This window comes from Rhinatrema bivittatum, chromosome 18 (assembly GCF_901001135.1).
Source record: "Rhinatrema bivittatum chromosome 18, aRhiBiv1.1, whole genome shotgun sequence".
In the NCBI taxonomy this organism is placed as follows: Eukaryota; Metazoa; Chordata; class Amphibia; order Gymnophiona; family Rhinatrematidae; genus Rhinatrema; species Rhinatrema bivittatum.
Genome location: NC_042632.1, coordinates 59980796 through 60005337, shown reverse-complemented (window position 1 = coordinate 60005337; position 24542 = coordinate 59980796). Strand labels below are relative to the sequence as shown.

General features: G+C 43.4%; 1 protein-coding gene across 2 annotated transcripts in view; it reads left to right on the top strand.

Annotated features, from left to right (window-relative positions):
• The window catches only part of CPLX2 (complexin 2), a 108426-nt gene that overhangs the window by 52550 nt on the left and 31334 nt on the right, over positions 1-24542 (top strand). The window contains exons 1-2 of one of the 2 annotated variants that reach the window (XM_029583909.1): positions 6172-6253; positions 21446-21557. In XM_029583909.1, the coding sequence (XP_029439769.1) occupies positions 21527-21557 (31 nt within the window). In that variant the 5' untranslated portion in view covers positions 6172-6253; positions 21446-21526. Of the gene's footprint in view, positions 1-6171; positions 6254-21445; positions 21558-24542 lie in introns of those variants that run through there. The other variant, XM_029583910.1, reaches the window with a different exon arrangement.

Sequence of the window (24542 nt, the reverse complement as noted above, 5' to 3'; positions counted from 1 at the left end):
ACTCTCTGTCAGACTTGTCTTTCCTTCACTTCATTGCCAAGATTCTTCAGCTATTCTCTGTTGGTCACCAGACACTTGACTTCCTCCTGTCCACTAAAGCTAGGAGTCCTTTTCAACCCATTTTCAGGCCTTCACCTGCCACTAAAGTCCAGAGCTGCTTTGTCCTGCTTGTTTACTTTGCAAGCGCAATCTGTGGCTACTTTCTACCCATGCACCTTGTCGCTTCCCTATGAATATTGCCTACAAAGTTGGAAGGACCTCATTTCCCACCGATTTTGTCTCTGCAGTCTGTGTGGGCCCGAATTGATGGATGATTTCAGCCCGCCCTCTCCCTCCTGCTGTCAGTGCCTCCTTCCAATCTGCTAAAAGTCTGCCTGTTCTGGAAGCCGGCACACCAATGTGCTCAACTTTCTGATTCTTCCCTGTAGCTGGTAAATCACTGTTTAAAGGGTCCAAGGTCCTGTCTGTGGTTGTGGGGGGAGTTTTCCCTCCTAAATCTGACCCCTTTTCCTCATGAATGAGATTAGACATCTCAGCTACATTTGATATGGTAAACCAGCAACTATTGCTTTTATGGCTACAGGAAATTGGCATCTCGGGACGTGTGTTAAGATGGTTTAAGTCCTTTCTCAATATTTGCTTCTTTCCAGTGAAAATAGGTAACCTGAATTCAGACTGGCACCTGTTTGCAAAGGATTAGTAATATCAGCCTTATTTAATGTTTATCTCTGTCCAGTCTGAGCCTACTCACTAACCTTGGTATGGGCTACAGACTTTACACAATGACATTCAATTTTTGCCCCATTACTACATCTGTAGCTGATGCACTAGATCATGCGGGGAATTGCCTGAGATCCATTCAGGAATGGATGTACCACAATCAACTGCCAGCTAAATATCAGTATGACCAATTTAATTCTCAGTGGAACATCTTCTGTGGACTTTCCAATATCCTTTAAATTTCAGGATTGTATGCTAAAATATCTACTTCAGTATGAAATCTAGGAGTTCAGTTAGAATCCAACCTATCATTAAAAGAACAAATAAAAAATGTAGTGGCAAATGCATTCAACAAGCTCTGAGCACTGTGATGCTTAAAACCATCCCTAAATACAAAAGACTTTAAGACTGTAATTCAGTCCTTAGTTATAACTAAATTGGACTTTTGTAATTCATTGTCCATAGCGCTTCCGGCATACCTGCTAAAACACAAGCAGTCCAACATGCAGCAGTCAGACTTATCACAGGTACTCGGTTATTTGATCATGTAACTCCTATCTTATACACAATGCATTAGTTCCCTATAAAATGCAGAGAGTACAGTTCAAGATTGCTACTTTGGTTCACTGCGCACTTAGTCGTAAGACTCCTTTGTGCATCAGTATTCTGCTCAAAATATACAAACCACAAAAGCATTAAAAGATCAGCAGGACATAACCTATTGGATGTTATGCCTTGTTCGCCTAGATGAGACAAAAGAGAGAACATTTTGGGGCCAATGCAATATCATGCGCAGTAAAATGAGTGCTCATATTGAGCAGCTATTTTCCTAACACATGCACAACCACCTGTCCTGGGAACCTGATGCTATAATATAATGAACTGCCATGCTAAAAAATGACATGCTAGGGAGAAATTATGAATTCTTAGTGCTCAAATGCATCAGGCACCCAGGAGATGTGTGGGGGGAGGGAAGTGTATAAGGTGTCTGTGTATTTTGTGTAGCTATGTAGTTTGGGACAACCTGGAAGATGTAGTAGGCCAGGTTGACAAACTAAAGAGTAGCAAATCACCTAGACTGGATGGTAATCATCCTAGGGTACTGAAGAAACTAAAAAATGAAATTTCTTATCTATTAGTTAAAATTTGTAACCTATCATTAAAATCATCCATTGTACCTGAAGACTGGAGGGTGGCCAATGTAACCCCAATATTTAAAAAGGGCTCCAGGGGTGATCTGGGAAACTATAGACCAGTGAGCCTGACTTCAGTGTCAGGAAAAATAGTGGAAACTATTCTAAAGATCAAAATGATAGAGCATATAGTAAGACATGGTTTAATGGCACAGATTTACCCAAGGGAAGTCTTGCCTAATAAATCTGCTTCATTTTTTTGAAGGGGTTAATAAACATGTGGATAAAGGTGAACCGGTAGATGTAGTGTATTTGAATTTTCAGAAGGCATTTGACAAAGTCCCTCATGAGAGGCTTCTAAGAAAACTAAAAAGTCATGGAATAGGAGGCGATGTCCTTTCGTGGATTACAACCTGGTGAAAAGACAGGAAACAGAGTACGATTAAATGGACAATTTTCTCAGTGGAAAAGGGTATACAGTGGAGTGCCTCAGGGATCTGTACTTGGACCGGTGCTTTTCAATATATTTATAAATGATCTGGAAAGGAATACGATGAGTAAAGTTATCAAATTTGTGGATGATACAAAATTATTCAGAGTAGTTGAATTACAAGTGGATTGTGATAAATTACAGTAGGACCTTGCGAGACTGGAAGATTGGGCATCCAAATGGCAGATGAAATTTAATGTGGACAAGTGCAAGGTGTTGCAAATATGAAAAAATAACCCTTGCTGTAGTTACACGATGTTAGGTTCCATATTAGGAGCTACCACCCAGGAAAAAGATCTAGGCATCATAGTGGCTAATACTTTGAAATCGTCAGCTCAGTGTGCTGCAGCAGTCAATAAAGCAAACAGAATATTAGGAATTATTAGGAATGGAATGGTTAATAAAACAGAAAATGTCATAATGCCTCTGTAACACTCCAGGGTGAGACCACACCTTGAATACTGTGTACAATTCTGGTCACCGCATCTCAAAAAAGATATAATTGCGATGGAGAAGGTACAGAGAAGGGCAACCAAAATGATAAAGGGAATAGAACAACTCCCCTATGAGGAAAGGCTGAAGAGGTTAGGGCTGTTCAGCTTGGAGAAGAGACGGCTGAGGGGGGATATGATAGAGGTCTTTAAAATCATGAGAGGTCTTGAATGAGTAGATGTGAATCTGTTATTTACACTTTCAGATAATACAAGGACTAGGGTGCACTCCATGAAGTTAGCAAGTAGCACATTTAAGACTAATTGGAGAAAATTCTTTTTCACTCAATGCACAAGTAAGCTCTGGAATTTGTTGCCAGAGGATGTGGTTAGTGCAGTTAGTGTAGCTGGGTTTAAAAAAGGTTTGGATAAGTTCTTGGAGGAGAAGTCCATTAATGGCTATTAATCAATTATACTTAGGGAATAGCCACTGCTATTAATTGCATCAGTAGCATGGGAGATCTTCTTAGTGTTTGGGTAATTGCCAGGTTCTTGTGGCCTGGTTTTGGCCTCTGTTGGAAACAGGATGCTGGGCTTGATGGACCCTTGGTCTGACCCAGCATGGCAATTTCTTATGTTCTTATGAACCTTTCCACCTACTTTTTGTGCAAGCAGATTTTCTATAGAAAAGAACATGAGTAGAACTGGAAATTCAATCTGCATGCATCTTATCCAAACCCACCCAGAAATGCCTCACCTGAAGAATGCAACTAGAAATATGAGCTCTTTGGAAGACTGCATGCACTTTTAGCTCTGTTCAGACAGGATGATTTTCCAAAGGTCAATTTATATAGAGAAATCTCTATTTACCAGTACAAACAGCTTCGAAAATTGTCTTCTAAGGAGGTAATTTTGTGAGCACCTGCATAAGAAAGTCATAAACCCCAGGCTCCCCTCTTGCTGTATGCACAGACTTGACTCATGGTCTGACTTAAGCCAGCTCCGGGGCTGGCATTAAAATAGCTGCGTTAAAAAGGGTGAGTTGGATGACTGCAGCAGGGGTAATTTACTTATTTATTTAGACATTTTATATACCTTTCTTCCATATAAAGATCACAACAGTTTATGAAAGTAACATTCATAATATTTATTTATTTATTTATTTATTTATTTAAAATTTTTATATACCGGCATTCATGTTGCAAACACATCATGCCGGTTTACATATAACAGGGGTGTACAGTGAACAATTCAATAACCTATTTGTGTAGAAGGAAGCAGTTACAAATAACAAGGTAAAAGAACTGGGAGGAGAGAAGAAAAGGGAGAGAATAACATTAGGTATAGGTATTTACATTAGTAATAACATTTTTACATGTGGAAGTGGTAGAATCTGGTAGAATAATATAAATAAGTGGTAGAATAATATAAATAAGAACATAAGAACTTGCCATGCTGGGTCAGACCAAGGGTCCATCAAGCCCAGCATCCTGTTTCCAACAGAGGCCAGAACCTGACAAGTACCCAAACACTAAGAAGATGCCATGCTACTGATGCAATTAATAGCAGTGGCTATTCCCTAAGTAAACTTGATTAATAGCCATTAATGGACTTCTCCTCCAAGAACTTATCCAAACCTTTTTTGAACCCAGCTACACTAACTGCACTAACTACATCCTCTGGCAACAAATTCCAGAGCTTAATTGTGCATTGAATGAAAAAGAATTTTCTCCCATTAGTCTTAAATGTGCTACATGCTAACTTCATGGAGTGCCCCCTAGTCCTTCTATTATCCGAAAGTGTAAATAACCGATTCACATCTACTCGTTCAAGACCTCTCATGATCTTAAAGACCTCTATCATATCCCCCCTCAGCCGTCTCTTCCCCAAGCTGAACAAGCTAGCTAATAGCTTCATCTAAATGGAATTTACATGTGAAGAGCACTATCAGCTACATGTTTGTTTGGGTGTGCATTTGGATGTGCTAATCCCCTTAGTCGAGTATGTCCAAAATGCACATCCAACCATGTGTTAACCTGTGCGCTGGGCTGGATGCACGTTATTGTAGCGGCCTGTTTGTGGCAGGGCCAACCTTGTGGAACAGCCTACAAGATAAAATCGCTTAATTTCATGCTACTCCACTTTCAGGAAACGGGTAAAAGCTTTCTATTTCTCTCAAGCCTTTCATTAACAACTTGATTTTATCATTCTGGTAACATTTTGATGAAAGCAATGTATTATTAAGTAATATATATTTTTTAGTCCATGTTAACTTGTTTTAAATCAGATTTAGTTTCTGTTTTATTTAGTTTTATTTTTTATCTTTATGATATATGTTATTTATTGTGTGTGCTCATTGTAACCAACTGAGCCCTTTGGATTGTGCGGGCTATACATATAACAAATATATAAATAAGAATGTCCTTCTCTCCACCTTCTCAGTGTGTGAGGAGCCGCCACTGAAAGGTGATGATGTGCCAGGAGCTCAGCCTGACACTTTGAAGATGCTGAGGAAAATGAAGGCAGCAGTCCCAGAGCTGCCTCAGTCACCTTCTCATGCACATTCACTGCTTACAGATTACAAGTGGAGAAAAATCATACAGCACAAATAAGGGTGATAAAACACACTTCAGTAAGAAACAGAAAGGACACTTCATTTCTTTCCGGATACAGCAACAAAAACAGAAAGAAGCAATGAATTATTAGTTTGATGGTGAAAGACAGCGCTAAACAGCCTGAACAGCTCAAGCCATTAAGGCTTTGACATTTCCATGACTAATTTATGAACTCCTGTGGCCTTACTGGGAAAATCTAAGAAGCCCTCTGATGTTATTTTTCTAGCAGTCAAGCATGATTAATATTGCAGAGTTGGATGGGTACAGATGACAGAAATAATGAAGTACCTCATTAGGAACTTTGCAGGAAGGTTAGATATGGGTTGGATGTTGGGTGCCTGATTTGGGGAATTGGGGCTATACATGGCAATGCCCTTGGCCTTTCCAAATCTTTCTTTTGATTTCTACCCCTATGGTTCTTTTCATCACCACAAACACACATACACTCTCTCATTCATACACACCTTCACTCTCTCACACACACACACACACACACGCTCGCACAGACACACACATATCCCATCCACAGAAAATTACACAGTGCATGTAATTAGGACATTTAAGCTTTCTGCAGCTGAAAAGAAGTGTTTTTGCTGGATCTTAAAGATCTAACTAAGAACTGAACCTGGCCCAATCGATCAGCTTGCAAGAAGGAGTGTTTGGAAATCTCCATTTGAGAAGGAAAGAGCGCTAGAGTGGGTAGGGGAGGGGAGGAGGAAGAGAGCGCAGTGACAGAGGAGGGATTGGATGTGTTCATAGTCTGCAGCTGGAACAGGACGACAGACTCATTCTGCTGCCTTGTAATGAATTAGAGAGCTGAGAAACATTCACTACCATTGCTAAACAATCTTCTGAGCAATCCAGGTTAGTGATTTCTGTCTTTGCTGCAATTAGATGTTACCTTCTCAATGATTGTATAACTAGTGGCTTTGTAACCATGCTCTGAGAACTGTACAGAGAGCCGCGGTGCTGAAAGGACAGCTCCTTTAGGAACGGGCTGGGTTAATCTCCTCTCACGCGCTGCCCAGAGGGGCAGGCAAGAATCCAATCCCCACCTTTTTATAAAGGAGGGAACGTGCCCCTTTTTCTAAAAAAAAAAAAAAAAAAAAAGAGGGAGTTCCTTACCTTGAGCACAATAGGAATCAAATGCATATCCCTGTCTGTTACTGCAGCTAGATCTTATGTCCAGTCTAATACCTCTGGCTCTCTTCCTCATAATCATGAAGTTGATCGGATAGAAATGTAAATTATATATATAAATATTATGTGCATATATCTGTTTATAAAGAGAGAGAAAGTATTTGAAAAAGATAAATAGAATTTACAGATTTAATCTAAGACCACCTAAGGAGCACATTTTCCAATAAAGGTTCGTGATTATTAGGAACCTAAAACAATGTGAAAAGCTTTTACCTTCCAGTGCTTGCAATGTTTCTATAGCTTTCTGTCTCCCACATTCCTGGCTGGAGTTTCCAAGAGCAAGAGGTGTCCTTTGCTAGCAAGTTAGACCTGGCCTGAGCTTACCAAACCTGTGGGGGCTCTTTCTCCTCACCACCCCCTTAGGGAGGGAGGATACATGTAAGGCTACACTGATACCCTGCTGAAATGCTCATAGTTTTGCTTTTCTGCTTCACTAAAGCAAGCCAGAAAAGGTGCTAATGGAAACCCAGCACTCCTAAATGGGGACATTTGCAGTTAGAAGAATTTGTTCCAGACTTCTTGTGTCCTACTGTTTTAGAGGATATAAAGGATTTTCTTTTTAGATTGTGAGGCCTTTCAAATAATCAAGAACACCATGTGGTAGTACAGGAGCTGCCCAGTGCCGAAGGGGTCCCTTTTTAGATGTCGCTTTCTATGTGATTGTGCATTTTCTCATACCAGTGGAGACTAGATGAGATTGCACATACCCTCTTCCTCCAGATTAACCTCAGCAATCTCACTGCCCTTTCTCCAGCATGACTCCAGCACTCTTCCAGTCCTCCTCTCCAGGCCAATCTCAATACTTACCCCCCTCTTCTCAATGTAAGCCCAGTGTGATCCCAGCACACTCCCTCCCTTCTCAGCCCAATCCCTGCACTCTCTCTATCTCTTCCCAATGCAACCCTGTTCATTCCCCCCTCCCCAACATAAACTCAACACACTCCCCCTTTCTAGCCCAACCCTAGTGCACACTCCCCTCCCCAGTTCAATCTCGGCAATCTCTCCCCAGCACACTATCCCCTCCAGAGCACAATCCCAGCAATCTCTTCTCAATGTGACCCCCAACAAACTCCCCCCCCCCTCCCCAGTCCAGGTCTCCTTAGTGTGACCCCAGCATACACACCTCCACCCAGCACACTTCTCACAGGACAACCTCAGCAACCTAACCTTTGCACTCTTTGGTGTCACCTCAGCACACTCCCCTAATCAGCCCAACACCTCCCCCCCATCACACCAGCTCAACCCCAACTCCCCCTTCCCAACCTAACCCTAATTCTCTTCCACCCTTCTTTCCCCAGCCCAACCCCATGCCAGTGCTTTGAAGGCTAAAACAGTGTGAACCTTGCCACTTGTGCAGCTGAAAGTGGCATGATGCCTTGTCCATAATCATCTCCAAACTGGGGCCTGAACACTGCCACTACATCTACAGCCACTTCTGGCTCTTCCCCATCAGCACCATACTCATTTTCCTTATGGCTTGTGTGAGGATGTCACTTGTGGCCCTGCAGGGCCAACCTCATCCGTCCCACAGCCTCTCATTGCCTTGGCATCCAGTGTTGCTGGGAAGAAGCTAAGAACAGGAACAGAAGAAGTATATTGTGGTGGACCTGACGTGGCCTCCTCACAATCACTACACAAACTGCCCTGACACTCTACACATGCAATGTGGCCGTGGTCGAAAGGTGCATACTGTGGAGATAGCATGCACTGTGCCAGTTACACACAGCGCCAGTGCACTGAGTGACAGATGCCATCACTCCTAGCAACGCATAACAGGAAAGGATCAGATATAGGACATCACTGATACCATAAGAAGACCTCAGTGCTTTGCCTTCAGCGTGGGAGTGTAGGTTGGATAGGATTCAGCACATGTATACTTGCATTTCGCACACATTTATGGGTGTCTTTCTGAGTGTGTGCCAGTTGTGTACATGGGTATGTATATACAATAGTATACATCAAATACTGGATTCTGACCCCTGATTCTGACCCCTGTTCTGAATACTGAGCACAGCATTGGGTACATATGAAATGGCATACGGGAGGAACAAGCCTGCCTCTCACTTACATACTGTCATACAAGTTTTGGTTTTATGTTCACACAAGGCATTCTCCAACACAATCACAAATAAACAGACCTGCATTCACAGGTGTGGCACTGGTGACCCTGTCTGCTGCTGCCAGCCACCATGCTTTCACCTGCAGTAAGACACCTATTTACTTTATTGCTTTTCTCTCTTTTTTTTCTTTTCTTTTTAACACAAACATGTTGATTGCATATGGCTCTTTTGTCCTGTGTGGCCTTGATTATGCTTCTCTGCCTAATTCTGAAACAATAGTGCTTTTTGGATTTACAGAAAGTGTGCTGTACTCAAGTAGACTAGTATTAAATTAGCCTTTTTCTTGCTGTAGATATTTGAGCGAGTATTTCCATGTCTCAGCGGCGTCCCTGGTTTTAAAATATGTAAAATTTGGCTGAAATTCTTATTGTGTATTATTTTTTTGTGTATAGTACTTCTTAGAGCTATCTGCTGTAATAGTCACGACGGGCATTACGATGCATAGACTCGCCCTCCTGACCTGCCCCTTCTTTTCTCAGAGGTAGCAGACAGTTAATACACTTTTTGCAGCAGGGTCCAAATGCATGCGCTGTTGTGCTGCAGCCAGGCTGGGACAGGATCAGCCCATTCTACATGTGCACAATACACTTCTACCCAGGGGAAAGATGTACTGAAACACTATCAGCAGTCTGCACCTTTGCATTGCTTCTGGCACAATCATATAAACTCCTTTTCTGGTTCAAATACAAGATTTAATCCCTCCTTTGATAGTCGTCGTCTTACAATTAAAGAAGGTGGCAGAGAGAGTCTTTGAATAGATTGTTAGTAACATTTTCACCGAATGTAGGAACTGCTTTCTCATCTGGTGTTAGCATGCTTCATAAATTACTCATATTAGGATTTTGCCAAAATTAAATCTATAGCCATTAGAAAAACCATTCTAACCATTTTGGAAATGAAGCAGCAGATGTGTATCCTGCTCAGATATGCTCTGCTGAAGGCCTCCCAGCATGCCAAGAGTGTTACATACCCTGTCAGATCAGACAGTGCCTCATCCCCTCTATCATCAAGGAACACCACCTTAGAGATGTGATTGACCATTGCTCATAAGTGGCAGTCACAAGTCAGTGCTTCAGGCCGAAATAAAAGCATGCACACAGCCTCAACTAATACTTTCCATTTGCTATTTGGGGTTTAGTTGTAATACACATGTGTACACTGTTTCTGCTTGTACGCTATGTGTATTCTGTCCATGTTGTACTGTGTTTGCTGGGGTATTACGGTGTGCATGTGTGTGTGTGTTTGGTTCAGGACATGCTCTTCATTAAATCTGATCAAGGCATTTTCCAGAGAGCTTTTTAAAAAGAAATCAGACATTATTACAGTTGTCTGGGAGGAGATTAGTGAGATTCAGTGGTATATAAATGTAACCTGGACCTTCAGGCCAGTCTCAGAACATCAAAACAGTCTGTTGCACAAACTGCAAATTACTGTTAGGCTCCTCCACCTTACCCACCAGGTCCCTCCTCCCCAGATTAGCAATTCCAAGTCCTTGTGTTGGAGAGACTGTGGCAGAGGTTTCCTAAATGATGGCACTGTACATTTCTCCAAGACTTTTGGCTATCGGTTTAGCAAATTTATCTCTAGAATTAATGGGGCACCCTTTTCTTTGTGTCCCTTGCGTCTGCTGGAGGGGGGTGATAGCCGCACCTCCTGTTACTGCAGGTTGACCAGCCAGATGTGTGTTTAACTAGAACATTTTTAGGGAGGACCTTGTAATGGCTGCAGCTCTGGATGAGTGAAGTGGCTGAGGAAGGCTTCACTGGGAAAAAAAACCCACCTACAGACTGAAGGGAAAGTTTTATAAATATATACACACAACTGACTGTGGTCTGCATAAGAAAAACAATCCGAGCTTGCTAAAGAGTTTCAAAAGCAGGAAAGGAACGTTAGTGCTGCTAATAATGTGAATCATTTCATGGATCAGTAAAGAGCAGCTCACCAGGAGGGGTTTCCAACTCTGCTTGTATGTAAGAGGAGGTTTCCTTATGTAGATAAGAGACCAGTTGTGCAAGAAAACAGAGACTTCTGATTAGCTGATGCCTCTGGTTTATAATTTTAAATGAAAAATAACATGGGCCATGTCCTGCCCCGCAGACAGCAGCAGAGAAAAGAATGGAAAAATGGAAATTAAAGAGAGAAAGATACAAAGCCGGTAATGAATTGAGATAGATTATCTCATCAAATACTAACCTGGCAAAAAATCTTTTAATGAAGAGGATTTTGTATGCAGAATCGTGAAAAGATGTTCTCAGGCAAGCAGATCCAGCTGTACCCCCTAGGATTCCCCTCCAAGCAAGGATGGGGGGGAGAGGGGCCCTTCTCTGTTTCAGTCTCACTTAATGAATTCATGAAAGCAATTTGTGAATCCTTCATTATTGAAATACTTAGAGTGAGGTACAAGGTGCAATTAAAATTGCCGCCCATTGTCAAGAAAACAAGATTTACAACAATCAATATAAAAATACTGGGCTTGGACAAGTTCCTGGAAGAAAAGTCCATAAACCGTTGATAACCAGGTGACTCGTGGAGGCCACCACTTATCACAGGGAGTGATCGACTTTTAGGGCTTGGCCAGAGCCAGGATGCTGGGCTCGGTGGATCTTTGGTCTGATCTGACAGGACATTAAACGCTTGATGCACAGGCAGTATTACGCAGCTATCAAATAGTTACAACACATCTGTACTGTCACCCAAATAGGGCTCAGCCTCTCCATCTAAAGGCACGGGGTGGGCCGGCCATGATTCAGTGCCCCTGGTCCACCCCTGAGTCATTCAGGCAGCAAGCAAGAGATTTTGGTTGCCCTTCTTGAAACAGGATGGAGGCGGTCCAGAAAAGGGTGACCAAAATGGTGTGGGGTCAGTATCGGATCTGACTATGTATAGCCTGGAGGAGAGGAGGGGCAGGGGAGGTAGGATAGAGACCTTCAGATACCTGAAAGGTTTGAATGATGCACAAATGTCAAACCTTTTCCATTGGAAAGAAACCAATAGAACTAGGGGTCATGAAAAGAAACTCAGGGGAGGACGAGTCAGAACCAACATCAGGAAATATTTCTTCATGGAGAAGGTGGTGAATGTCTAGAATGCTTTTCCGGAGGAGGCGGTGAAGATGAAAATAGTGAAGGATTTCAAAGGGGCGTGGGATAAACAGTGTGGATCCCGAAAGGCTCGAGCATGGAAATGAAGATAGCATGCAAGGGGGTAACTTGCTGGTGTGGTGGTTACCACCCTTAACCAATAAGCCTTTAAGCTGTTGATGCAACTCCATCGTTGCTCTCTGCTTCATTGGCAGGGGAAAAGGGGAATTGATTCAGACAAACAACAAGGGCCTTGACTTTTACAGTCTGGACCTGATGCACTGACAATGGACACAGGATTGCTTCTATGGCCAAGTCCTTTTCAAAAAGGCTCATCACTCAATAAAAATGTTGCTAGAAGTAAATTTTTATGGGTTATCATAAGGCTTAGAGCTAACTGCACAGATCAGCAGTTGCTATCCTTAAGAGAAGCGTGGGGGTAACATGCACGGTGCAGCATGTTACCCAGTGAGCATGTTTCCCAGTGAGCTAAAGAAGCTCACTGGGCAGACTGGATTGACCATTTTGGTCCTTTTCTGCCATCATTTCTACTCAGGCTACCTATGAGAGAGGGCCCCAGGGATGGAGGAGGAGTCGGTGGTGCCGCATTCACCACTGCACCTCCAGGCAGCCGCCTCTTTGGAAAGCTGAGCCTTTATACAAGAGGGAAGAAGGCAGTAGGAAGTCCTTCTATGTAGAAGGAAATACTGAGATTCTGAAAAAAGGTTTTATTGAGCAAAATGACAGAGCGTGAGAAGTGATTGTCACTGTGCTCCGAGACTCGGGCAATATTCATTCTGCTCAATCTGGCACTCTTTGTAATAACGGGGTGATAGTATGGCAGTCCACTCCCCACCCCAGTGCTAATTGTAATGTGTACTGATTATTGAGCATGAGCTGGCCCAGCCTGAATTATTTTACCTCCTCCACGTATTTACAAGAGCTGGTGGAACCCCACTGACAGCAGACTGTTCATCCTAGCATTTATTTAAGGAAATCAGTAGCAGGATCCATTACTTACCCATAATAGCCTGGATAATGCATTGTACAGAATAGGGCTTTTAGCAGATAGCACCATGTGCCCACATCCCAGTGAACATGCCCCTCATAGGCTTCAGGCCTGACTGGAATGTAAAGCGAGTACTAGTGCATCACAGCACCAGGATTACAAGATTATATTCAGAAAAATGCACGAGAATGTAAGAACATAAGAAATTGTCATTTTGAGTCAGACCAAGGGCCCCCATCAAGCCCAGCATCCTGCTTCCAGCAGTGGCCAATCCAGGCCACAAGAACCTGGCAAGTACCCAAACACTAAGATCCCATGCTACTGATGCCAGCAACAAGCAGTTTCTGGCTATTCCTTAAGTCAATTTAATAGCAGTTTATGGACTTCTCCTCCAGGAACTGGTCCAAACCTTTTTTAAACTCAGCTCAGCTAACTGCCTTAAGCACATCCTCTGGCAACGAATTCCAGAGTTTAATTGTGCATTGAGTGAAAAAGAACTTTCTCTGATTAGTTTTAAATGTGCTACTTGCTAACTTCATGGAGTGCACCCTAGTCCTTCTATTATCTAAAAGAGTAAATCACTGATTTACACTTACCTATTCAAGTCCACTCATGATTTTAAAGACCTATGTCATATCCCCCCTCAGCTGTCTCTTCTCCAAGCTAAACAGCCCTAACTCTTCAGCCTTTCCTCATAGGGGAGCTGTTCCATGCCTTTTATCATTTTGGTCGCCCTTCTCTGTACCTTCTCCATCGCAACTATATCTTTTTTGAGATGCGGCGACCAGAATTGTACACAGTATTCAAGGAGCGGTCTCACCATGAAGCGATATAGAGGCATTATGACATTTTCCGTTTTATTCACCATTCCCTTCCTAATAATTCCCAACATTCTGTTTGCTTTTTTGACTGCCGCAGCACACTGAGCCGACGATTTCAATGTGTTATCCACTATGATGCCTAGATCTCTTTCTTAGGTTGTAGCACCTAATATGGAATCTAACATTGTGTAACTGTACCATCGGTTATTTTTCCCTATATGCATCACCTTGCACTTATCCTCGTTAAGATTAATTGCAAGGAATGGCCTTGTAACTACAGCTGAGTATCTCCAGAAATTGATTTCAGAGTTTTAACAAAATTTGAATAATGAACAGAACTTCATAAGTGCAAGCCAAAAATTAACAGGAGAGTGAAAGGTGGGAGAAGAGAGAAAACGCTTTCAGAATATGACAATGAGGAATCCATTACTGAAGCTGAAAAAATAAAATTAACATTTATGTGATTTGCGTGAATGTTTTTAAATGGAGGGAGGGACAAAGCTGTCATTTTTGGCAAACTGGTGCAACCAGCAGTGACAAAAACATAAAGCTGTGTGCTGGGTCCTAACCCCTCAGCTGGAATTGATTATCAAAAGAGGTGGCCGACTCTCCCGACGTCTGCACGAGGGTGGATTGCACTCTTTCCCATGCCTGCCTCTCTGTTGCATACAGGCCTGCCTCACGGTTCTCTGTAAGGAATTCAGATGTTCAGATTACACTCCTAAATTCTCATCATCGATAAAATGAAAAGTAAAACGATCAGGTCTCTTATTGAGACTTCAGAGACGGATTTGGAAACACGAACGGGTTTGATGCAGGTCAGTTTGTAATTAATGTCATACAATTTATTTTCCCAAACTTTATTTGTCTCCAAGTAATGATGACATGAGAACAAGGTCAGTAACACTGGGAGTCCTCTCCATTGCATCACAGTCATGACATCACCGTCATTGCCATGGCAACAGCAGGAGATGTCACAAGCAGAATGACCTGAAGGAAAGATCTGCGGGGGTGGGTCCTGCTTCTTTGGGTTTTCAGAGAGCAGCAGGGCTGTGCATGGGAAAACATTTTGTTATCTTTTTTTTGTTGGTTTTTTTTTCATTTTGGTTGGTGTTTATATTGCTTCTTTTAATTTAATGGAAATAAAATCAGCATAAAAAATGGGAAAAAAGAAAGAGAGGTTCTGGATCCTTCCCTGTCCCCCCACTGCCACAGAAATACAAAAATGACACCTCCACCCCCGTACCTATCACATCTTCCCTCCTCTGCGCAATCAACCAAGTCAACATGGGGCAGGCGCCATCCATTGTCAGAATGGTACCCGCAGGCTCTGAGAGCAGAAGCATCCGGTGCGCACCCCTTTCAACTTATTCAAGTCCGTGATGGGGGGGAGACCTACACAGGTTAACTGTTTTTTTTATTGCGGTGGCGCTGAAGGTGGAGCTCAGCAACGGCTGCTGCCGCAATGAAAGAAAAACCCAATACATTTGGAAACGGCACAAAACACAGACTGTTTTGTTGCACTTTTCATGTCATTTCAGGATTCATGCAGGCCCCTAAAGAGCGGTAAACCTTCGTTTTATGTATTTATCTCACACTGTTTCCCACTGGCAGCTCAAGGTCAGTTGTTTATATCACATAATCCAAGGGTCTAACAGTAAAACACCCAGAAGCATAATAAAAGCATAAACCCAAATCCAATTAAATAAGAAGCAACCCCAATATACAGAAAGTAAACAATCTGTCCCAAACAGAATATCACCGCCACTTACACGTGACCAAAAGCCTCCTTAAAAAGCAATGTTTGATGTCATTTCTTAAAATATGCTTGGACCAGCGGCAGCAAACAGTCAATGCCTTGATTCTGCGGATCTTACCGTAGCAATAGTAGGAATATCATTCAGGTACTGGAGGTATTTCCCTGTCCCTAGATGGTTAACAATCGGAGGCAATAGAAGAAGAAGTGACCTCTCAAGGTCACAAGGCGCAGCAGTGGGGTTTGAACCCTGGTCTCACAGGCTCTTAACCACAAGCCTGCTCAGCTTCTCCCACTGAATTCTGCCAAAACAGTGAGAGGCCTTGGCCAGGAACCACCGCATGAGTCTGACCAGTAAGATATCACTGTGGAGTGAAATCACCAGCCCAGGCCAGTTCAAGGCACAGAGGTGGAGATTAGAAAGTGAAGCCAGAACTTCTGCAGGCCAGAGCCCGACTCGGCCACTGAGCCATGGAGCCAGAGCAGGACGACAGGAGAGTGCAGGAAGCCGAGAGACAGCAAATGTCCAAGACTCAGAAAGAGAAAAGAAAGAAACCAGATTTTCTTGAATGTATCTGTCTCTTGTCTCAGAGCATTAGGGGATGACACCGAAGGTTTTATATCAGGCGGGACATTTCCCAGTTCCAGAGATAGGGGTCAACGTGAAGAGGCAGAAGGTGAGCCCAGTGTGCAGCACAAGCATAAGTGAGTTGTACAGAAACCTAGGGCCGTATCTGCACTGCAGACGTTCAGAGCCCAAGAGGTGCAGGCAGCACGAGAGGAGCCCCTCTGTGTCCAGTGAGAAGGGGCATGGGGCAGCTCCTCTGTGCTACAGTATAGATGTGAGAGGGCAGCAGAGCCCGGGAGGGGGAATATCTCCTCTCCCTGATGAGCTCACTGCTTCACTAGCAACATTGTTTGTTTCCACTTGAAACTGAATTTCTTATTATTCGTACATGTAGCCTTTCCTGTGCCCTTCGTTTCTGGCATGGCGTGTGCTGGCACTGAGCCTCACTGAGGCTTTCTCTAGGTTTTGGGACTGCTGGGGCCCTTCTCGTTAATGCTTTGCTTACACTGAGGGATGCAGCTCCCAGCAGGATGCAGGGCGCAGGGCTGTGCCTTCTAAAGTCCTGCAGAAAAGGAAAGTAACCAAATAATATCCAGAAATGAATGTGGGAAGGAGAGGAATGCCTAGGATTGTCCTCGCACATTGACTCTTTCTGTAGCGGTGAGAAAACAGGTCTTAGCCTGCAGCTGAAAGAGGCTGTCCTCGTATCCATCCAGGCAAACCCTGCCCCGTCCCTTCCATGGTATTGATTTCTGTACAAGCAGAAATAAAGGTCAAGAAAAGAAATGTACAGGAAACCCTTTTACTGAACTTACTTAATCCATTTCTCTGTGTGTAGGTAGACTAATTGGTGAGCTCCAGCACTTAGAGAGAGAAAAGCTTTCCAGAGCTGTTCCCATTTAGCATAGAATTAACTCCCTCAGCATCCAGACACGAAGTCGGACCTCTCTGTGTTTCCAGGCACCAGTGGTGGCGCTGTATGTCTCGCTCCCCCCCTGTGTGAATGTAACCAGACCCAAAATGTATCTGAGACTCTCACCCCACCAATCTCCAACTTTGGTTTCTGATCTTCCTGCCCTGCCGGAGAGCTTTCTGAAGAATCAAGCTGACTGCTCAGCAATCCAAAGGACATAATGCGCTTCTCATATTGGAATAAAAAAGGTGGCTCAGAGCTGATGACATCTCAGCTCCTTTTTCTGCACTGTGGGAACTTTGCCATGAGAAAGTGCCCTGCTGGGTCAGAGCAAGGTCCTGTCTCTGATAGTGGCCAGTCTGGGTCGCCCGCACTCGGCAGATCCCCCAATAATTGATCTGTTTCTTGAATCTCACAAGTCTGCCTTCCTAATAACTGATTGTGGACTTTCCTCCAGGAACCTGGCCAGCCCTCGAGCCCCACAGTCAGGTGCGTGGGAAACAGACGGTCAGGGTTAAGCACCTGCTTTCCTAACGCACGCCCGGCCACCTGTCCTGGGCGTGCAATACTGTATTTAAATGAGGGGGGAGGAGCTAGGGACAATAGCGCGCCCCCAGTGCCTCCTCAGCAGCGAAAGCCCAGGCGAGGTGGCTGTCAGCGGGTTCAGGAAACGGATGCGCAATTTTACGAGGGTCCGTTTTCCTATCCTGACCTGCTGACACATTTTTATTTTATCTTTTTTGTTTAAACCTTTTTGGTTCCTCTGACTTAATCTTGCCCCGATATTAAGTTGGAGGATGTGCTGAAAAGCAGTATTTTCTGCTTTTCTGTACACTTTTTCGGGCTGCTGAGAAATGAATGGCTGCTCTTGGGCGTAACCTGTGTGGATCGGGCTCACACTTTATTTTCAGTATCTGGGAGAATTACTAATAGCCTCATCGACGTGCATTTGCATGTGACGAGCACTATTAGTTTCGGGGGGGGGGGGGGGTTTGGACGCACAGTATGGACGCACTAAACCCCTTATTGTATAAGGACGCGTGTCCAAAATGCACACCCACCAGCGTGCTAAACAGTGCACTCAGCTGAGCAGGCTTCACAGTGTCAGCCTGAGCGTTAATTGCCTTGACCCTGCCTTCTGCACTGAGTGAAAAAAGTCTTCCTACAATTGTGTTTATTTATTTATTTACAGTACTTATGATCCGCCTATAATGAATCGTGCTGAGCGACGCACATACAGATTAAAATAATAATATACAGCAACGTTTTGATTGAATTCTGCCCTTGATAGTTTCAGGGAATGGCCCCTAGTTCTAGTGTTATCCGCTGTGGGCCATTTGGATGCTTTTTTAGGCCCCGGCGTTGGTGGCGTGCTAATTTATTATGACTTTCCGAAAGGAAATGACGTGGCTTTACATGCGCAGGATGGGAGAAAACCAGACCAGCAGAGTCACTTCTAATGCCCAGCTCTATGTGTGATCTTGTCTCTGTCTATAATTGATAAATGTGGGAGCCTATGATCATTCTGACTGTGTGGATACCCAGGCATTGTCTCACTTTTTATTCCTCTTCTTTCCCTGCTTACTGAAACAATCCCCAGGGCATTCATTTATTTGTTTATTTATTTGAGTGTCTCTTATACCCTCATTCCATGTGAGAATCACTAGATCATAAGGGTGTGCAGGTTTAACACTCACAGTGTTACACAGTGAAGGGGAGAAAAAGACAGATGCAAATCAGCTACAAATTAGCTGTCAGCCAGCCTTTAAATGCTAATAAGGGAGAGTTTGATTGCATTAAGTGTGGAGCTGAAAGCCAGTTCTCATCCTGCTAACAAGCTATTAGCTCTCTGACCTACACAGGAGACATCCAAATAAACTGATTGGTTTGATAGGAGCAGCAGTAAAGCCTGGGAGCCACCTGCCTCCTGTGCTCCATGCTAGAGCACGTCAGGGGCTACTGCAGACTGCTGGAGGGGGGTCGGGGGTCACTGCTTCTCACAACCCAGCACCTGGAATGAACCATCCCGGGGGATCTGACAGCAGGCATCTCATGCATGGCCTGCACTGGTGCATGCGCAGATGCACATGCACCAGTGTGTACATGCTTTGCTGTCTGTGAGCTGCTTTCTCCTCAGCTGGGCTCGACAGTTTCCCCAAGAGATGGACATGGCTAAGCAGCCTTCCTGAGGCCGGAAATAAAGCAGCAAACTGCACCATGAGGCTCACAGAAACAAGGGAACAAGCTTTCTCGAGCACAGCTCAAAATGTATGGAATTCGCTTCCATTTGAACTGCATATGATGATCTGTACTATGCAATTCAAAATGGCACTAAAGACCTATCTTTTCCAATTAGCTTTTGGATAAGGACAAGACATTAGTCACAGTAATTTCATGGACTTATGAATTGACTTTCTTTTTTGTTTTTTGTATGAATTTGATGTTTTGTTTTTTATTTTAGAATGATAATTGTGTATATTTTGCTTGTACACCACTTAGGTCAGTTGCATACTAAATACTAATGAGAAGCTGTAGCGTCATTATCCTCCTAGCCAGAGTCTGTCCACTCAGAGCTCAATGTAAGAAGGTGTGAGTAAAAAAAATATGCAATGAATTTCAATGTGTAATTAAACTCTGGAATTCATTTTTATTTAGTGATTTTTTTTTTGATTTTTTTTTTATATACCGCGGCACGTAAAAAACATCACCTCGGTTTACAATAAATCAGCAACAGGCTTTACAGACAATATGAAATTAAGGTGGACATAATATAAATCATTTGAGAACAATTTAAGAACAAAAAACATAATATAAATCAATTAAGAACCAGTTAAGAACTAGTTAATAGTCATTGCTAGAGGATCTAGTAAAGGCAGTTACATGGCTGGGTTTAAAAAAGGTTTGAACAAGTTTCTGGAGGAAAAGTCCATAACTGTTATTAACCAGATAGGCTTGAGGAAAGTCAATGCTTATCACTGCATGTAAGCAATATGGAATCTATCTACTGTGTGGGATCCCACTAGATACGTGTGACCTGGCTTAAAGGATCAGATGTAGGGTAAATGGTGCCCTGGGAGAAAATGTTTATTGGTGCTTCTCCCCCACAATTGTGTGCACTCACAGGCTCTTACGCTCTCTCACATGTACACACACACACACGTTCATTCTCTCACTTCCTCACACACGCAGGCTCTGTCTCTCACATACGCATGAACAGAGTCTCTCTCTCTTTTTCTCTCACACATATGTTCATTCTTTCACAAATTCCCTCTCTCATACATACATCCATGCGCATACACACACTTCCTCTCTCATACTCGCATGCATTGCTCTTACACATTCTCTCTCTCTCACACACACACACACACGCTAACACATGCACATAGGCACACACTCTCAGGCTTTCCCCTTTCTTGGGACATGGCAGGATGAGAACAACCGGGCCTCTCTTCAGGCCGCAATAGGATGGGGTCCACTGTAGCCCACTGAACCTCTCTTTGGGTCATGTGGGATGGGGTTCTCTACAGTCCTGCAGCCACCAGGCCTCACCTTCATTGCTACTCAGGGTGCCCCTCAGCTCATGTTACCTCAGGCGACCATCCTGGCTTAGTTACTCTTATAAACAGGATTTTGGGCTTTATGGACCCTTGGTCTGACGCAGTATGGCAGTTCTTTTCTTTTTATGTTCAGTGCTACCACTGTGCAGCGCTTTCTGAATGTACATCTGTCAATCATTTTGTAAGCTCTTTGGTGAAAGTACTTATAGTAGTACTAATACCAGAACTGTGCAGTGCTCACTGTGGACCTGATTTTCAGAAGCATCTATGTGCTTAAAAATGGGTTTACATGTGTAAATGCACTTTGCCCATGTAAGTGGGCTTTTGAAAATTGCTACAATATCTGCCATTGAATTGTCCACAGGATTTACTCACATAAGTGCACTTTATGCGTTTAATGGTTTTTGAAATTGCTATGACAATATGTTACATTTACATGAGTAACTCCTTTGAAAATTCACCTGTAAATGTATAACTGTATTGTTTTGTAAGCTCTTGGGGGGGGCGGGAGCTTATAGTAGCACAGTTGTAACCATGGTGCAGCACCTGTTGTGTGCTCCTCTGTTTATCGCTGTCACCTCATGCTTCCCTGGTTCACTGCATAAGGCCCATTATCCCCTGTCAGTTCTGCTGCCAGCTGTTCTCCCAGCTCTTATGCAAATCCAGAGAAGCATGTGATGACAGCAAGAGCCAGTCGTACATACAGCAAGCGCACAATGCCACATGATTTATGCACATAAATAATGCTTTGTGCATGCTTTGCATATTTTTTAAACTCCTGATGCATTTGTATACTATAAGCTTACTGCATCAGGAGTTTAACTCAAATTTTATGCATGAATAAAGAAAATCTGAGCTAAGATTTAGCTGACATCTTTTACTCACATTTTATTACATCAAGATCCATGTCATGTAAAAATAAGTAAAGCTCACTTTGACTTTCCTGACTTGCTGACTTAATTCCAAGAACTTTAAACAAAAGTAGATGAGTCCAGGAGCTTCTGCCTCTGATATGCCTCTGTCTTGTTGTAGGCGAACAACCCCTCCCGCTCTCCCCACAGTCCCTGGATGAAAATCTCCCCATCGAGAAGCAAGCACTAACCAGAGCCAGAGATGGATTTTGTGATGAAGCAAGCTTTGGGGGGTAAGTCCATGTTGTTGTCTGCATCCTCACCTCACATGGTCTATCCCATTACTGCTAAACCCTGAGAGCAGAGGGGTCAAGATGCTAAAACAGAAAGTCTCCAAAGGCTAGGATCCCTTTAATTGCACCAACATAAGAATGATACAAAGATGCTCACAAGCATTCAGCAGCACATGGCCCCTTCTGCAGATGTTAAGCCAGCTCTGTGTGATGGTTCTCTCAGATCTCTTCAGACTGGGAAGTCTCACTCTTCCTGTCTCTGCATCTCTCTCTGTCTTATTATTCTCACAGCCTCTGGTGTTTTCCCTCCCCTTTCTCTCTCCCTCTCTGTACTCCCCCACACTCTGCTGACTCTCCTCTCTCTCCACTTTCTGCCTTCCAACAATCTGGTCTCATTCCCAGCTTCAATGCATCCTTGTTAAACATTTCACAATGGAGACACTGTGCAAGTCCATTCCCTTCCCCGAATTCACTCTCGGCCATACCTGGGCTCTTCCTTCCCCCCGATTGCACTGTATGATGCATATGAGCATCACGTATCACATAGTTATTAGGCTCCCGGTTACAGAGTCTGCAAGTATCACGCTAACGGTCATTGCACAGAACCTGGGACCTGGGGCCAGAGAGAGGCCCTCGGGTCAGTCGGAACTCAGGCTAATGAAAACTGGAAGTGCAGAAGTCTTCTGCTTTCTTCCAACAAATTGTATAACAAACTGCAGCAATAGAGAAGCCCTGCAGGACTGTTCATGGCTTTGTACATTTTAAGGTCATCTATGACGTCTCAGCCAATCTGCACGTGGTGACCTCTGGCTGCTACCTAGGGTGCAGGTGAATAGCAAGAGCCAGGGATATGCTTAAAGCCGCAGTTCCGACTACTTGAGGAACAATTAATTTCTTACTTAAATGGATCTAATTTCAACATTTTAATCACCTTTAAAATAAAAGCCCCAGTGTAGAGAGAAGAGCGGCAGTGTTGTCTTGCTGGGCTGTGAAGAATGTCTGAAGGAGGAAACCTTAGGAAGATCACCTTGCATGTGCACCTGCGTGACATAACAGCTAGATATCAGGTTGCAGAAAGGAAGAAAGTCAAGGCCTGGCTCTGTCCAAGAGCCTAGAGGACCTCAGTCCTTTTAGGTTGCTTTGGTTTTTATTTGAATGTACTGTGTTGGCTTTTTATATTGTTTTTATGGTTTTATGGCTGTGTTTATGATGTGAACCACTCTGATCAGTTTTTCCTGCATGTGTGATATAAAAATGTTTGGAAATAAATCTCCCATGTGCATGCATGCTCCACCACCACAGAGTCACAGCCACACTGCAAGCACTTGTAGGCACAAAGTGAGAGCTCCTAATGCCCTAATTGTAAAAGGATCAGTCCTCCTAGTCACATAGCAGATGATGGCAGATAAAGAGCAGCTTATCCACCCAGTCTGCCCAGTTCTTCTGACCCTCACTTATTCTAGTGACTGGCAACACCCTGGACTTTGCAGAAGAAGCCCCTTCTAGTGGGCAGAGAAAGGAGCAAGCAGGAGGTGCTGTCTGGCTGATCAGTACAGTTACTGGTTCCAGTCCTAGCTGAGCTGTCTTACAGAGGGGCCAAAGCAATAAAATGCGTCCAGCCCAGCACACAGGTTAACGAGTGCTTAGACGCGCATCCATAATCCCTTAGGCAATAAGGGGATCAGCGCATCCAAACTCACACCTAGCTAATAGCGCTCATCACATGTAAACTCCATGTAGATGAGGCTATTAGCTATTACCCCGCACTACAAAAAAAAATCCCTGTGCGCCTGAAGCGCACTTTGTAACCCATAAAATTTTACACTTGTCCGGAGCAGCTGTAAAGTCTTCCCATGTGTCAAGGACTCGGTTTAAAAACAAAAAATTGCTTTTCTGTGGTTCCTCCTACATCATATCATTGCAGTACTAAGTAGGAAGAACCATAGAAGGCAGCACCATACAAAAAAAGTCTTGATGTAAAAAAAAAAATAAATTATAAAATTTTGTGGCACACAATATACATGTTCCGAGCTGTGTATATTGTACACGCATATTGTGCCAGTAAATTACAATATACACCCACAATATACGTGTTCCGAGCTGTGTATATTGTACACGCATATTGTGCCAGTAAATTACAATATACACCCACAATATACGTGTTCCGAGCCGTGGATATTGTACACGCATATTGTGCCAGTAAATTACAATATACACCCACAATATACGTGTTCCGAGCCGTGGATATTGTACACGCATATTGTGCCAGTAAATTACAATATACACCCACAATATACGTGTTCCGAGCCGTGGATATTGTACACGCATATTGTGCCAGTAAATTACAATATACACCCACAATATACGTGTTCCGAGCCGTGGATATTGTACACGCATATTGTGCCAGTAAATTACAATATACACCCACAATATACGTGTTCCGAGCCGTGGATATTGTACACGCATATTGTGCCAGTAAATTACAATATACACCCACAATATACGTGTTCCGAGCCGTGGATATTGTACACGCATATTGTGCCAGTAAATTACAATATACACCCACAATATACGTGTTCCGAGCCGTGGATATTGTACACGCATATTGTGCCAGTAAATTACAATATACACCCACAATATACGTGTTCCGAGCCGTGGATATTGTACACGCATATTGTGCCAGTAAATTACAATATACACCCACAATATACGTGTTCCGAGCCGTGGATATTGTACACGCATATTGTGCCAGTAAATTACAATATACACCCACAATATACGTGTTCCGAGCCGTGGATATTGTACACGCATATTGTGCCAGTAAATTACAATATACACCCACAATATACGTGTTCCGAGCCGTGGATATTGTACACGCATATTGTGCCAGTAAATTACAATATACACCCACAATATACGTGTTCCGAGCCGTGGATATTGTACACGCATATTGTGCCAGTAAATTACAATATACACCCACAATAT